This window comes from Solanum lycopersicum, chromosome 4 (assembly GCF_036512215.1).
Source record: "Solanum lycopersicum chromosome 4, SLM_r2.1".
Lineage (NCBI taxonomy): Eukaryota > Viridiplantae > Streptophyta > Magnoliopsida > Solanales > Solanaceae > Solanum > Solanum lycopersicum.
The window spans coordinates 10271818-10288597 of NC_090803.1; the positions used below are offsets into that span (position 1 = coordinate 10271818).

At 32.4% G+C, this 16780-nt stretch overlaps 1 protein-coding gene and 2 long non-coding RNA genes across 3 annotated transcripts; 1 reads left to right on the plus strand and 2 right to left on the minus strand.

The window, feature by feature from the left end:
* Positions 1-3952: 3952 nt before the first annotated feature.
* LOC101055516 (Hop-interacting protein THI026) lies at positions 3953-4906 on the plus strand. Its single transcript, NM_001279010.2, has one exon. The coding sequence runs from the start codon at positions 4089-4091 to the stop codon at positions 4731-4733; it is 645 nt and encodes a 214-aa protein (NP_001265939.1). The 5' UTR covers positions 3953-4088; the 3' UTR covers positions 4734-4906.
* A 2494-nt stretch (positions 4907-7400) lies between these two features.
* Positions 7401-7874, minus strand: LOC112941337 (uncharacterized). Its single transcript, XR_003246441.2, has 2 exons — positions 7683-7874; positions 7401-7582 (listed from the first exon to the last, which is right to left on the minus strand). It is a non-coding gene; the product is annotated as an uncharacterized lncRNA (long non-coding RNA).
* A 523-nt stretch (positions 7875-8397) lies between these two features.
* On the minus strand, positions 8398-11781 carry LOC101251767 (uncharacterized). The gene is made up of 2 exons (XR_011220582.1): positions 10614-11781; positions 8398-10202 (listed from the first exon to the last, which is right to left on the minus strand). It is a non-coding gene; the product is annotated as an uncharacterized lncRNA (long non-coding RNA).
* Between the last annotated feature and the right edge of the window lie 4999 nt (positions 11782-16780).

The following is a 16780-nucleotide window of genomic DNA, read 5'->3' on the forward strand; positions in this document are numbered from 1 at the left end:
AGTGATTTTTCCAAAAGTGGTTAACTACAATGCCCCATTTGGCATAAGGAGAGTTTCTACATGTACCTCCAAGTTCCATAAACTATGATTTCCACATAGGATCTGGAAAGTGATATCACTTAGTATGCTAGCGTGTATTAATGTTCTATTTTGGCTAAGTAGAGCACATCCATTGGTGTAAGGCTCTACAATACCAAATTCCATGTTAGCACCCTTGGTATTAGTGTCGGTTAAGATTATAGTTTTCCTAAAGTAAAATGGACAATGGAAGTAAATGAGTAGGACCCTAACTAGATAACCTAAGGGTAGTTGCTTAGTGTAGGTGGGGGTATGTGACTTCACCAATGCATTGCACAAGTAGCTCTTAAAGAGAGTTCTAGGAAGGTGTTCAAATGCATGTGGCTATGTTTATGTTCCTTATGCATGACATTGTAGTATTGTCTACTTGTTATGATGAAATGCATGGTATGAGTCTATATAATGTGGTTCTATCCTTATATGCATAATGTTGGTCTTAATGACTATATGATTGAAGGTCCTATTTGATATATATGTAGTTGACCATAGTATTATGTTTTGTGTGTGAAGTACATGTTATGATGCATGTAGTCTTACGATAGGTTTACTAAGTATGTGTGAGGTTATGGAAATTCACATGCACATTGCACTAGTAGACTTAGATCATGATTGTGAGCAGAGTCTTATGTTAAGTGTAATGTGAAGTATGTGTCTTGTTAGATGAAAAGGTTCTATATGAATGTATGTGTTTGGCTTATGTAGGTTGTTTGTATGTTTTTCCTTGTGCCTTAAGGTGATGCATTACACCAATTATCACTAGAGGGTTACTTGGGAGGGTAAGGAATTATGAAGAAAAGGATTCACTGTATGGGAGAAATATGCTTACTGTAAAGAAGGAAAATGCTTACTGTAATGTGACTCTACAATGACTTAAATGCATTGTATGATTTTATATGATGTGTGACCATTGAATATGCCTATACAAAGTATGTGAATTATATAAATGCTATTGTATCATATTTTTATGAAGATTTATCAAAAAGGCATGAAGCATGATTTCAAGTAAAATGTCCCTTTTAAATGCATGTTTTTGCATGGTTCTCATAGTTAGTGCATTCTTGTACTAACTCAATTTTTCTCAACCTTTTTACACAAAGTGTAGGTTATGAATGCTTAAAGGATGTCTTTAACGGTGAGGAGCTTGATATGTGATTCACAAGCTCAAGGAAAGGAATCCTTAAGTCCAAGGATTTCCTAAGTCTTACTTTACTGTAAAGTTATGTATAAGTATACTTATGAATTATGTTGTAAGGGTCGTGTCCCTATTATACTCTAATGATGTTGAGTTTAGGATGCCAAAAAAAGGCTAGAGTCTTTAACTATGTATTGCGACATTTTTATATATAATGATAGTGATGTTCTAGCATATGAAGTGCTAAGAAAGTTTTAAATTTTCTACTAAATTTACTATGACAATGCGATGAATGATTACTATGGGCTTGTATAAGACCTCCGAGAGGTAAAGTATTCCATGTTACTTCTAGGTGGTGCTTCTCGGTCGTGACACCTAAACTCCTCAGTGTTGGTGTGATCTTATCTGGGATAGGTTTGGTTGAGAATGAGGTGATAGGCAAAATTTGTAGAGAAATACCCATTACTAGACAAACTCTAAGCAAGTTGGTCATCTATAAGGTAGTTGGGGAGGATGCAAAAAGTGTCAGTGTATGCCCTAATTTCCCCCGGTAGGTGGAAGGATAACTTCTGTAGATCCTATCTGCCAGATGTGGTGAGGCTGCTGAGTTTGAGGTGCTCCTCTGCATCTTAGAGGGGGCTATGGATCATACCTCATATAGTACTGAGGCAAGGTAAACAATTATCATTGAAAAATTTGATCGTATTGCCCTTATGGCGGAGCCATTTGTGTCTACCCATGCTGTCTTTCCAGCTTTCCAAAACAGCTGATCAACACCCTCCCCCAAAGGCTGGTGGTGTTATGGTAGAGGCGCCAGGCTAAACTGGTGTGCAGAGCCCAATTTCTAATATCATTACTTTGGATGCTCATGCCCTCATCTTTCTTCTTTTGAGTCAGGGTGTTCCAATTGAGAAGGTGCAACTTTTTCTTTTCAGTAGTTGAATCCCAAATTAAGTTCCTTTGGATCCTATCAACAATGTTATTGGTCTGGGAAGAAAGCTTAGTGAATTGCATGATGTGGCTGGGGATACTGCCAAGGGAAGCCTTGGCAAGAACTGTCCTCCTAGCCATGTTAGGAACCCTATTTTCGAACCAGCCAACCTATTATTCATGGAGTCAATAAATGAACTGGAAGTCGCTACTCCTAGGCTTGTTGTGGAAAATGGAGAAGCCAAGGAACTTACCAAAGTTATTTCTAAGTTTCATCTTAAGGATGCCAATGGTTGACATTTTCAATGGAGCAGTTAGAGGAGTAGACAATGTTGAACTTATTGTAGTTGATTCTCTGGACAGAAAGAGAGTAGAAATTACTAAGGGTTCTCATAATGGTGTTGTGATTGGTAGTATTGGCTCTAGAAAACATGATTAGATCATCAAACCAGATAGAGATGGAGTTAGAACAGACACAGGACATGATGAGCTTGGTAAGCTTAGGGGGGAAGTTGAAGCCTACAGGGGTGTTCCTGATGGAGGACCACTCAAATTTATCAAAGGTTTTTTCTAGATCGGTCTTGAGGACCATATTTGAGTTCCTTTCTTTAAATTGTTTTGAAATGTGAAATATACTATTGAAAAATGACAACGTTATTAGAGACTCTCGTATTTGAGAGGAGACTAGTTTGGGTGGGGCCAATGGTAGAAGGAAGGAGGGGTTTGATCCTATTCACAATGATCTTGGTCACTAACTTGTAACCTGTGTTACAAAGCCCAATGAGTCTATATTTCTGGATGATAGTTGCATTGGTACATTTTATGTCCCTATTTACTTGTCAAAATATCCTCTAATTTGATTTCTCTTTTTTACTTCTCACTTTTACAAATAAAAAAAGAACAATCTAATTTTTTCCTATCATGCCCTTTATTAATACTAGGGATGAATAATAATCTCAAGGATTTTATTTTGCCAGAATGGTAATTTACCTATGTTATTTATTATTTAAAAAAAATATTTTTGTCGTTTAACTTTAATATCTTTTAATTAAAAAATTGGGAAAAATCAATTTTTTTTTAAATATTATACACTTTTCAATTGTTCTAACCAAATTTTGGTCATTTAGCATTATCCTAAATTTTTTTGGTCATTTAGCATTATCCTAAAATTTTCTAGCCATTTAGCATTACCCTTTTAGTAAATAAGAAGTGCTAAATGATAATAAAAATAAAAATTATAATATTTTTAAAAAAAATCTTTTATTCATTTTCTAGTTAAAATGTATTAAAATTAAAAAAATAAAAATATTTTTAAAGAAAATAAAATAAAATTTCTAACAAAAAATGTTCTTTAATAAATATACTCAAATTTAAAACGTAAAATAAATAGAGACATGTAATTTAGATACACACAACTTAACAAAAAAAGTCATAATACATAAATGTATCATTTAACTTCTTTGAATAACATTTATGCACTTCAATTTTGAGTGTGCACAAGTAGACATTTAAACTTGTATAAAGTTGAATAAATAGACACACGTGTCCTATATATCATTTTATATGTCATTTTTTATCTTACATAATGCCATATGTGTATTGTGTATTGTGTCATATAGGATTCATGTGTTTATTTATTTAAAAGTTAATAGTTAAAGTTTTACATTATAAAAATTGGAAATTAACGTTAAAATTTGAAGCCAAGAAACCAAGAATATGTATTACACCAAAAAAAAAATAGTACGAAAAAAGTTTGTTCCAGCGTACCAGGAGAGAATTTAAAAACAACCAAACAAATCAACCCTCCAATAAATACTCTTCTTAATCTTTTTCTCTCTCTAAGAAGCTTCCTCGAAGCTTAGTAATGGAGTCCTACTTAAACCTCCTCCATTTCTTCTTCCTTTCAACCTCCTTCATCAATTCCTATTCCTTCTCCAAATTCTCAACCATGAAGTTCCCCAAAAACTTCTTCAAGTCCAAAAAATCCAGATCCCTTTCCCGATCCGATGATCCATCTTACTCATCTTCCTCCTCCTCCTCCAACAAAGGCGGTAGCGTCGGAGGAATTTCTACTCCTACGAGCGTGTTACCTACTTTATCCAACGAGATCTCAGCTGATGAGTGGTCCGACATCTCTACCGCCGGAGTTTACTCCGATCTCGTTCGAGCGTTTTCCGTTATCGATAACGGAGACGGTAAGATTAAGAAGGAGAAACTCGAAGCGATTTTAAGCAGAGTTGGAGGTAAATCTCCACCGAGTGAAGAGGAACTTGTGTTGTTGCTTGATGAATTGGATGAGAACGGAGATGGATGTATTAGTTTAGAGAATTTTGAAACTATTACCTCGGCGTTTGAGTCGACACCGACGTCGGCAGCGGGAGATGCAGGTGAGATGAGAGATGCGTTTGATTTCTTCGATGAGGATCACGACGGGAAAATCACCGGTGAGGAATTGTTTAACGTGTTTAGAATGATCGGCGATGAACGGTGCACGTTAGAGGAATGTAAGCGTATGATAACAAGTGTAGATAAAAATGGAGATGGATTCGTCTGCTTCGACGATTTCTGTCTTATGATGGAACAGCAGAGATAAAAGAAAAAAAATAGAAATTGTCTTAATTTATTTTATTTCTTGTGTTAGTTGGGAAAAAGGGTTGTGAGATTAATTAGGACCCTTGATTTAGGTCAATCTAATGGCTAGGATTGATCTATATTTGGAAGAAATATATATAAAATGAGAACAACTTCCTCCCTTTTAAGTTTGAACCATAATATATAACATATATATAGTTACTCATGTTTTAGTTATTTTATTTTTCATTATATATATATATATATATATATATATTGAATCGTAATTATATTATTTTTTGGTTAATTTTGGATTGTTAAAAATACTTAATTAAATAGACTGATCAAGGAAGGTAATTTGATTTCAGAACTCAAATTTACATAAAATAAATAATGCATTTAATCATATGTTTTACGATCTCAAAACACAAATGCAAAAAAAAAAACATAATAAAAAATTTGTGTTTGTCATGATGAACTATTAATCAACAGGTCATTTTCGATGTATAATTCAAATGACCTGTTAATAAAATTCATGAATATCATTTTAAACTAATACATAAGAATAATAATCAAAGTTTAAAATTTAATTTTATAATCTCGAAACATCTAAATGAACTATGGTAGTCATGCTAATTATAGTTACAGACCAAATTGTATTAATTAGATTATTGAAATCTACCTTTTCAAAGTAAGATGAGAGGTTATGATCAAAGAAATTTAGCAATTACACAACAAAATAAAATTCTACCAAACTTGACAACAAAAAAAAAATAATCAAAAATGAAGTAATTAAGAAAACTCTACCATAAAATTATAAATTTCAAATTTTAGATTCAACTCAGACCATGCTATTATTTCTCTTTAATTTCTGGTTGGTTCATCATTAATCATTGTCCACATGCTAGCATGTTCTAAGTAGATACCTAGGAACAATTGCAATAATCTTGGAGAATATTTCAATTATCATATTCCCAAAACATGATTTAATATTTTATTAATGCTGATAATTCAGTGGTCGTTAGAATGAATGTGTGTATGTCTAAGAATCTTTTTTTTTTAATTTGAATAAATAATAAGCTACAACTTATAAAAATAATAATCACCATATTAACTAAAGAAAATCAAAAGATCAACTTTTCTTAATTGTTTTAATTTTAGTCACCTAAAGTAAACAAAGAAGAATTCAAGGGTTCCTATTAGTGAATAGTGATATTAAACATATTGTTAAGCAAAAATTAAACAACTATTTCAAAGGTAAATAGTTAACACATGAAAAAGTTTTATAATAAAAAGGATTATATCTGGAAAAAGTCTTGGCTGGACAAACAAGATAATCCAAAACTAATGGAGAATTGAATATTTTTTCTTGTTTTCTTCTTTCAAACTTCACCTTTTATGAAACTTCATAGCCAAAACTTTGATTTATTAACTAAGGAAGTTCATAATCAAACAAGATTTGTAGAGTAAAGAGAGTGTATAGCTAAAGCATAATCCCACTTTGTTCGTTTGTTAATGAAGGAGAAAGAAAATAGAGTTTTTACAAAAATTATAAAAAAAAATATGACAATATAAAGCTTTATTGACAATGAAGATACAAAACATCAAGTGAAAATTAAAAAATAAAGATTAGAGGAGTTTTGTGTTTTTTCTTGGTTTTGGATCAATCTTCACCTTCCATGAAACTTCATAGGAAGTTGTCACATCTTTATTAATTATATATTGGACAAAATGTCAGAAAAAAGTAGTCTAGACTTTTCTTTACCCAATGGATTACAATTAAATGATAAAAGAAGTGACAGCTGAATAATAGTGTATATTTTGGACTTTATAAAAATCATCTTTTCATGGAAATTGCTTCCTAATTCTTTAGGTATAAAGGTGGTATTTTAAGTAAATAATTTTTTTTTATTAATTTTGTAATATTACATTAGATATTTATGAAGTATCAAAATATTTTTTAATTTGATACTTTTGAATATGTTACGTGAGAAAATTTTGTAATAGATGTTTGATCAAATTATTCTTTCCCGATCTTAACCAGAGATCTCATGTTTGTATTTGAAGAATGAGAAATTTATTTTTTTTATTGATAAACAACAATAAAGAGCATCGTATATGAATTCCAAATCTATTAAGTTCAAATTGTAGATCCATGGATATATATACATTGTTATTGCATATATAAGTTAATCCCTAGATCAAATACATGCATGCATGTATTTGGATCAAGTTATTTATGTTCATTGCATGTTGCTAATGTATCCACTAGCAAACAAATGAAGTAGGCCAGATGGTATAGTGATTTTTTAGAAAAACAAAAGCATTTGACTGACATGTTGACACAATGATAACAAATGTGAACTGAAGTCCAATTTGCATATACTGTTTTGTTTATAAAATAACATAAAATATTTTCATACACACGTTATTTTAGCAGGATACACAAAAGGGATTTGTCATAGTTACAAACAGAGTATAAACAAAATAGCTCTATGGTTTTATGTGAAACTCGCGAATAACTTTAAATAATTTTTTGTATAAAATCATATATATATATATAATTCGCCTTTAACTTTAAATAACTTTTCGTATAAAATCATATATAGATGGGCTTTGATGAGGTGTCGTTCGATTGAAGCAGGCAAAAGGACAGTCCGATGCACTAAAACTCACACTATGTGAAAGATTTAGAGAAAGGTGCCACAAGGACCTATTATACATAGCCTTACCTTACATTAGTATGAATTTCATAATTACATATATAAAAAGAAGTATGAATACATTTATATATACTTACTGCATTTTCCAAATTGTAACGCTGCTAATACGTTGCCGCACCACCACTAGAATTGGCAGTGTTATGAATGACTGGAAAATGAAAAGGGGAACAATTATTATACCTTGTAAAGGCAGAGTACACACACACATAATTATGTGTCAAGCCAAATAGAAAAGAGAGCAAACACACAATTCTGCCTTTGCTACGGTGGATCTTCTCTACTCTCTACCAGAGTTTTCTTCACTATAACATGAGACGAATAAGAATTAGAAAGAAATGAACAAATTTTGCAGCAACAAAAACCATTTAGTTCTTTTCTATACGACTTGTTGACACAAGTTCAATTTTCGGCCACTGATTCGCCTATTTACTTGGAAAGTCATTTTAGTAGTTAAATAGTAGGTTTACATTTCATTCCTGAGTACATTTAATTTGCATACGTAAAAGTGAAGTGACACTTCATTTTATCATCCAAGTCTTATGGACTTATGTCCACAAAATGGTTACTATCATCACTACTTCAATTCAAAATTAATTAGAGTCAACTATATGCATTATCTATAATGATTCATCTAATACTCCTATTTTAAGATTCAATTTCATCCTATAACCATTGAATTTCTATAAAATCATATTTGATGGAGTGTGAAGACGTAGATAAGTCATTGAGATACCTCATCTTCTCTGTTTGTCTTTACCACTAATTATTTGATGATTCTTCTTCAATTTGGATTTCGACAAATTAAAACAACAAAAACCAACATATTGTAGTATATAAAAAAAAGGGTGAATATTGACAGTCCTGTTAACTTCTGATAATGTTTATGAGTTTATTTACCTATAAAATTTGAACTAATTGTTAAGATGCAACTTGTAACAAACCCAATAGCAAAACCAAACATAATTGAAATTCAAACAATCGATAAATCTATTTATGAACTCATAATTGAAATTACAAAGCAATTTAAGAACACACTAAGAAGAAATGGATTAGAAATAGAACTCAAAGAAAGGGATGAAAGGACTAGATATTTTGTCAACAATTTGCATAAAGCGCTCCTTCTCATCCGTCATCCTTTTAGATAGTTCTTAAATGGGCATGGGTCCCAAATTCGCCTTTGCAAAGGCCTTCCAGTTTTGTTGCTTCTCCCCATAGCTAGTTGTTAAATGGGCATGGGTCCCAAATTCGCCTTTGCAAAGGCCTTCCAGTTTTGTTGCTCCTCCTCGGCCCAAAAACTAGTTGTGTGACAAGTATCGGCAGGCGGGTTCATAACAATACTCCCGTCCTTGACCTCAAGGTTTGAGTAAGGAACAATGTTAGTAGCACGCTCCTACCAATTGTAGTCAAGACAAACTGTGCAATGTTGGAAATTTATAAAATGTGATCTTGTATACTTCCTGGACAACCATCAACCATCCATTTGTTCTGCCTTTGTGTAGCCCTCACCTGGTTTTTTATTAACCGCTCCCAGATTTGATATTGTGAGAATGGAATTCTTTTACTGGAAAGCCACACTCATACTCCATAAAAATGTAATCAAGATAATTCTCAATAGATCTTTGTAGCTCAGTCCATGAATAAGTTGCACTATATAACACATAATTGAGCCCAAACTTGAATCAGTAGTTATGCTTGGCCTAAGCTTGTGCTCCGTCAACAGTAGGATCCAAACAAGCTGAAATATGAACCTTGCTTGCAAGAAATTACTCTCGACAAAGATGCTATCAATGTAACAATGTTGATTCATTGTAGTAGTTAGGTGATAAAGTGAGGCAATCTGTTGGTCAGTTTTTTGCGGTGCAAGTTCTTCATCAAGATAGAACTGCTGGTGAAATACATCCACTGTCTTACCAAGTAACTCAGCAAATATATCATAAGCAAAATAAGGACCAGGACCAAAGCCTAGATAAGCAAAGTTATCTTCGATATATGAACTATACCAAATACAGTGAACAAGAGCACATCATCTTTTTTGACAAGAATATAGGGAGACTGCTCTGAATATCGTGCAACAAATGCCCCAAGCAACCCCAGTAATTTCACCGTGCTACCAAACTCTCTCAACTTAGGCAACAAGATACCAGGAAGAAATTGCTCTTGTCCTTTACCAACCCAAATGCAAGAATACCACAAAGTTGACATAATTAACTTATTATGATCCAAGTTTTTGACATAATTAACTTATTATGATCCAAGTTGTCTGAGGCGACACAAAATACATAGTTTCTCATAACTCTAAGGAACATCGTAAGTGAGCGAGAGCCAGGATCAAATGGAAACGCTAATCCGAATTGATCAGGTGGAAACAATTGGAAAGTTAAGATAAGTGAAGCACGACCAAGTCTACTAAAGTGATCATTTATACCTCTGTTAGTAAGATGGTCATATCTACAAGTTGAAAGCATTTCAGAGAACTCCTCCAAACATCGAGCTATCCCAAATTTATGTAGCATACAAAACATGGCAAAGTCACCGAAACTAGAAAATGTAGAATCAATCCATAATGGAAGTATTCCCACAAATGCCGAAGCCGATTGTCCTATTTTATTTTCAATGATTAAAAGCTTTTCTTCTTCTTCTTCCTCAGTCCTGTCTTCATTATCAACATCAATAGCATAGTCATTTTCCTCAATAGTATCTGTGGTAATCAGAAGCACCTTGTGTGATTCTAGAATAACATCCTTACATCCTAAAGAATATCCATCAAACTGTAGAGAATAGCAGAAGAAAAGTATAATCAGTAAATCTTCTCCTAGCTCAAGATCGTTAAATAAGATCGGAAGATTCAACTAAAGAAGAGGAAACTAGAAAGGTGAAGAAATATTTTGAATAAGAGAATTTTGATAGACTATTTGGTTTGGGTTGATTACAAATGACTATGACCACCCCTATTTATACTAGTATAGAGATGCTTCTAAAAATTATTCTAGAAAGATCTACAAGAAAAATTTAGATAACCTTATCTTCTAACTATTTAACAAGAATCTAAATTATTCTATACTTTACTATAAATATCTAATTATGTAGAGCAATAGATTTTTCTTAACTATAAATATTAAAGATATTTATTCTACCAAATTCTAGAAAGTTCTACTATATATCTAAAATATTTTTTGTACCTCCAAAAAATTAAAAATTATCTTCATTTTTCACACAAACATCTTGTGTGCCTCATTGTTGTTGTTTATAAGTGGTTCACTAATGTGTTGTGAAACATGGAACTCCACCTCCTCTTTGGTTTCATCCGAAATCGAATGAAAAATCTTCTCTTTTGCTTGAGTAACCAACATTTCAGCACTGCCACTTTTGATTAGCACTATTACATTCTCAACATCTACAACAATATCAGAAGTCTTATTTGACTTTTCATTGGACACCTGGTGCGCATTCCACGACTGAGGCGAGGGCAAGTTAGGGATAGTGTTCCATCACGAAATAGTTGCAGCCCGTGACTGATAATCATCTTTTGTGGTAAACTGCGGGAGGAAAGCGAATCCATTGTGAGGATCTTTCTGATTTTGAAACGAATAAACAATTTATCTACAAAATGATTCCAACCCCCCAAGTTGTTTGTTTCGGAAGAGCCAACAGTATTATCACAAAGCCTTTCCATCCAAATTAAAATAAGCCCAGGAAAGTTTATGCTCCGATAATATGTCGTAGAAGATGAAATACTTGTCTGTCTGAATCACCCAATCTAGAGGATTGTCACCACTGAAGCGACCCATGATAGGGACTTGAGATAGGTCCACCGTGGTAGATGGAATCAATGAAAGCACTAATTTAACTAACCCAATAGCAAAACCAACATAATTGAAATTCAAACAACCGATAAATCTATTAACGAACTCGTAATTGAAATTACGAAGCAATTTAAGAACTAAAAGGGATTTAAGAACACACTAAATAGAAAGGGATGAGAAGTAGAACTCAAAGAAAGGGATGAGAAGACTAGACATTTTTCTCAACAATTAACCATTCCTCATCCGTCATCCTTTTAACTAGTTGTTAAATGGGTCTGGTTCCCAAATCGCCTTTGCAAAGGCCTTCTAGTTTTTTTGCTTCTTTTCGGCCCAATAACTAGTTGTGACATTCGTAAAAATATCGGAAAACAGTTTCCTAACACAAGTCATTTCAAAATGAAAATATAAAGTTAGTTAAGAAAAAATGTACATTTATTTCATTAATTTCATCTTTCTTTTCTTAGCTTCTTTCGACTTAAGAAGACTGCAGTGAGTGTGAGAATCACTTTGGAACTCTAGGGGAATGACTCATTTAGGATAGGGCAGGATCCAAAAGCTCACCAACATGTTGCAAATTATATGACAATGACATAAGCGACTGGACAAATAAGTAATTTAAATTAATTAGAATGACATTGATCAGTATGAAGTTTTTTTTTTAAAGTGGAGTGCATTCAATAGGAAGAACAGAAATGTAAATATTATTCTTTCTTTCAAAAGTAATGTCTTTTACTTTTGTGTACATACCCTTGTTAGAGTTCACAACAAAGTTGTAGTCAAACTTTCAAAAGTCAAAGTAAACATAATTTGGATAAGTAATGATGAGATATGTAAGCCTATGAAATAAGTTCAATGAAATGTAGGAGAATCCCAAATTTGATGGCTGAAGGAAAGAGGAAAGACGAAAGAGTATCTTACTTAAAAGTAAAAAACGGGGAAGTTTCTGTCTTTGTTCACTTCCTTGTGCTATTTCTGGGTTGTTAATTAATCAACTTTAAAAGGAGGGATGGACTATGACAGATGGTGAAGGAGATGCCCATCATAACTCCCAACAAATCTAAGTTGTTGACAAACCACTATTCTTAAGCAGAGAGTAAAACTCTCGAATACTTGGTAGACAAATATTCTTTCAATATTAGAAACAATTGCACATCAAAAAAGGATTTAATAGGAAGAAACACACACACAGAAAGAGAGATCTCACAGTATCACACATCAAGCTCTAAAACAACATCACACAATGAACTTGCAGCTTTTTCACAAGACTACAAATTTAAAGTCAAAACTGCATATTACAGGATGGTGAATTCTTGGGTATATATGTACACCACCATCGTAGCTAACACAATTTCATTAGCTGACATTGACAAGGTAAAACATATAACTTGACACCATAATTTCTAGAACCAATTACAACTATCAATTTTGCCTTCTTATACACTAAAAAGGTAGCTACTGGTCCTTTAGCATCAACATTGCCATGGAAAAACACATATTGCAAATCAGTCAATGTAAAAATTGTATCAAAGAGAAGTATTGGTCTATCCTTGCGTTGGATTGTCACAACGGAGTAACCATTATCTTACCAATTAAGGACACTCACATTAGGCCTCTCTTTTCATCCAATCCTTCACCAGCAACACATTCATAATCTTGGTTTACAAACATTAGTTGGTGAAGGCCTTTTCTCCGTATAAGGAACCCATCTGATACTATTGTCTTTGAATTCCTAAATTCATTGATTCATCTAATTACATTCCACAATAATATCTTTATCATAGACAACCATTACGGATCATTAATTGTACCTTGCGTTGGATTGTCACAATGGAGTAACCCTTATCTTACCAATTAACGACACTCACATTAGACCTCTCTTTTCATCCAATCCTTCACCAGCAACACATTCATAATCTTGGTTTACAAACATTAGCTTGTGAAGGCCTTTTCTCCGTATAAGAGACCCCATCAAATACTATTGTCTTAGAATTCCTAAATTCATTGCTACATCTAATTACATTGCACAATAATTGCTTTATCATAGACAACCTTTACGAATCATTAATTGTACCTCCCGTTTCCTCACCAATAACTTGCATTATAGTTGCTGCTAGGCGTTATGACTCCACACCTTAACATTAATCACATTGCATTTGAGATTTGTGAGGACAATACTCACTGATCACCTACGACAATAGCCCCGGTCTATCACTCAGGCAACTAAATGTTGAGAATATAATTAAATAATAAAAGTGTGCTCTCTAACGACTTAAGCTTTTAGATGAGATGGTCACACACTTCAACATGGTATCTAGCAGGCATAGGTCCTGAGATCGAATCTCACCGTAATCCAAATAAAAAAAAGATTTTTCATGTGCTTGACCATGAAAAAGAATTAGGCCTGCACGTGAGGGGCGTGTTGAGAATATAATTAAGTAATAAAAGTGTGCTCTCTCTAACGGCTTAAGATTTTAGATGAGATGGTCACACACTTCAACACTGACTTGGGCACGATCATTAGCTTTTGTAGAAATTCAATTTTTCACGTCAATTTTGACACCTTAAATTTTCAATAGGATGATTTGGTGATATGCATTGATTAGAAAGTAACAAAGACAAAATTCATCAAAGAGATAATACTTATTCAGATTGGATTGTTACTTATCGTATAAAATTCGTACACAACGATGAAGAGATGTGATTTCATTTTCATTATTTGTTAAAGTAGACACGAGGTTTCTAGTGATTCCGAGAACATGTTGAGTTTTACCTTTAGTTTGTCCACTATTGTGATTTCTTTAAATTGACATAATTACACCCTGCTTTACGTTTAAATATTTCAACTTCTTAGTGCCTCAATTATAGGAATGCCCACTGTACATTATATATTATATTTGTAATATTTTTTTAAATATGAAAAATGCACTTCTAGGGAACAGAATATCATGATAAAATGAAACTAAAGAAACTAAAAATTGTTAATTTAGCAATAGATTGCACCATTTATCTGAGAAACTAAATATATTGTCTTTTTTAGTATTAGAATCTCAAAATGAAAAAGATATCTTCAGCTATTGGACAGCATAAGCACATTCAAGATTGTGAGGAAAGAAGCAAGTCTAGGTCACATTATATTTCAATCAATATTAATTAAAAAGTCAGGGGAAAGAACCAATCTTAGGTGTAGGTAGTTAAGAAGACTCGCCTTCTATAGTTTTTGATGCTATGAATAGTTCGAGTTTCAACTGTTTGAAATTCAAATACAACAATTGTTTCTTTCATTTTCTCCATGAGTAGAAGTGTTGCTCCCAATTGCACACGCAAGTGTACGTGATCTCACAAGTAATATAGTGACTCTCAAAAGAATCGAATTATCGAACCCAAAGGACTTTTCGGTCTACTATTAGTCTAATTATTTATTTAAGAGTACAAAAAATGTTTAATTTTTATTTGTAAAGAGAATAATGCATGAATTAAGTAAAAAGATTACTTACATAGGTTGGAAAATTCCAAGGCTTCGACATGCATAGGTTTTCATGTATCACATCTCATGCGTGAATTAACTACAGTTATCAAATTACTGATTTACAGGTTGAATTTATGATCATGATCTTCTGACCTCTAATCGCCTACTCTGATTAGTTGTCTCTAACTACATCGTTGAGCGGGGATAGCAATCCTAATTGGCGAGAATTTATGTTTCATCCGTAGTGTTTGCCCGGACGTCACTCCTAAAAACAAATAAACTTAGTTTAATTTCGGTATCCTTTTGTTTATCTACCGTAGTGTCTCTCGAGTAAGACTGGGCAACAGACCGGAACGAACCGGTATCAGACTAGATCGGGATGAGTTGACCGATACCGGGATGAACCGAGCCAGAATTACCGGGATGGATAGTCGATTCGGTCCCGTCTTTCTATATACCGGAATGAAATCGGAACGGAGCTGAATGGAACGAGATGGAATAAACGAGACGACGCATCTAGTTATTTCAAAAAATAATTTTGATATGAATATTTCTTTATTTTTCTAAGTTTAAATTAATAGTTTTTAAATTTATAATCTAATTTTTTACTTAAGTTATTTTAAAGATATTATTTATAAAAATTTTACTTATTAAGTTTGCAAGTTAAGTCTAATTAAGTTTTCAAGATTTAAATCTTTTGAAGATAAGTTATTACTTATTATTTATTAATATGTTATAATTTATAAGTAATATTTATAACTTGTAATTTAAATAAATTAAATTTTTTAATTTTAAGTTATTACTTGTTATTTATTAATATGTTGTAATTTATAAGTAATATTTATAACTTGTAATTTAAATAAATTAAATTTATAATTTTAAAAAATTGAATAAAAATATGGCTAATATAATTACACAAATTAAAAAAAATATCAATTTAATTTATTTAAATTTGTATTATAAATTGCAATTTCAGTTTACTTCTAGTAGAGTGCATAGTTACTTAACCACCTTCTAAGAAGAATTTTATTTCAACTAAGTCCCGAATGTAATACTAATAGGGGGTAGTTGGGTTACTTGGGTAATATTTATTATTTAATATAAAATATAAATATAATTTATAAGTATATAATATAAATTAATTAATAAATCGGAACCAGACCGGAACCGGGATAAACCGGTAGCGGTACACCGGTACCAAATCTTGGTTCCGTTCCGTTTCGTGTCCCGGTTCGGGATGTCCCGTTCCGTCCCATAGACAACCTAACCGGAATGGTACCGGTACATCCCGTTACGTTGCCCAGCCTTACTCTCGAGTTTAAGAGTAAACAAGAGATTAATCTCTATGATGGCCAGTCAAGAAATACTTAAACAAGAATACAAAAGTAATTTAAACTATAATCAATCATTAATTCAAAACAATTGATGTCCGAAAATTACCCATAGCTACAGCCCCATAATAAGGGCCTTTAGATACTAATGTCCAAGAAAAAAAGAAGAAGAAAAAAACCCTAAGAATTAACAACTTTGTATCTAATGCCCTCTGATTGATAATCCCCAAATATAATTCTCATGAATTATTTATAGAGATAAAAACTCTAAATAAATAACTTAGTCCAAAACAAATTGAGAAACCAAAATCAAAACCAAAAAGGAATTGAGTTTCAACAATTTCATGCATCTCTTGTGCCAAATGGAAGTGAGTATTTTTTTGGATTTTGCTGTTTGTTGTACAACTGCACTTTATATATTTATTTATTATAATATTAAATTTAATCCATTAAGTTGTCTGTTTGATTTTCTTCTATAATTTTTCATTTTTAATTCATTTTATTTTCAAATTTCTTCATTTTTCTTACCAATTTACTCCTACAAATAACTACACTATGTAGCACAATCCATAAAATTTATGTTAAAAAAAGGAAAAATAAAAATACTAAATGTGAGACAAATAGTGATATGAAAGTATATTTTTGGTCTCACATCAACACCCACTTACACTTTTGCTCGTCCTCGAGCAAACATTAAAGTCCATCTCAAAAAATTAAATTGTGAATATTATCACTTTGGTTGAATC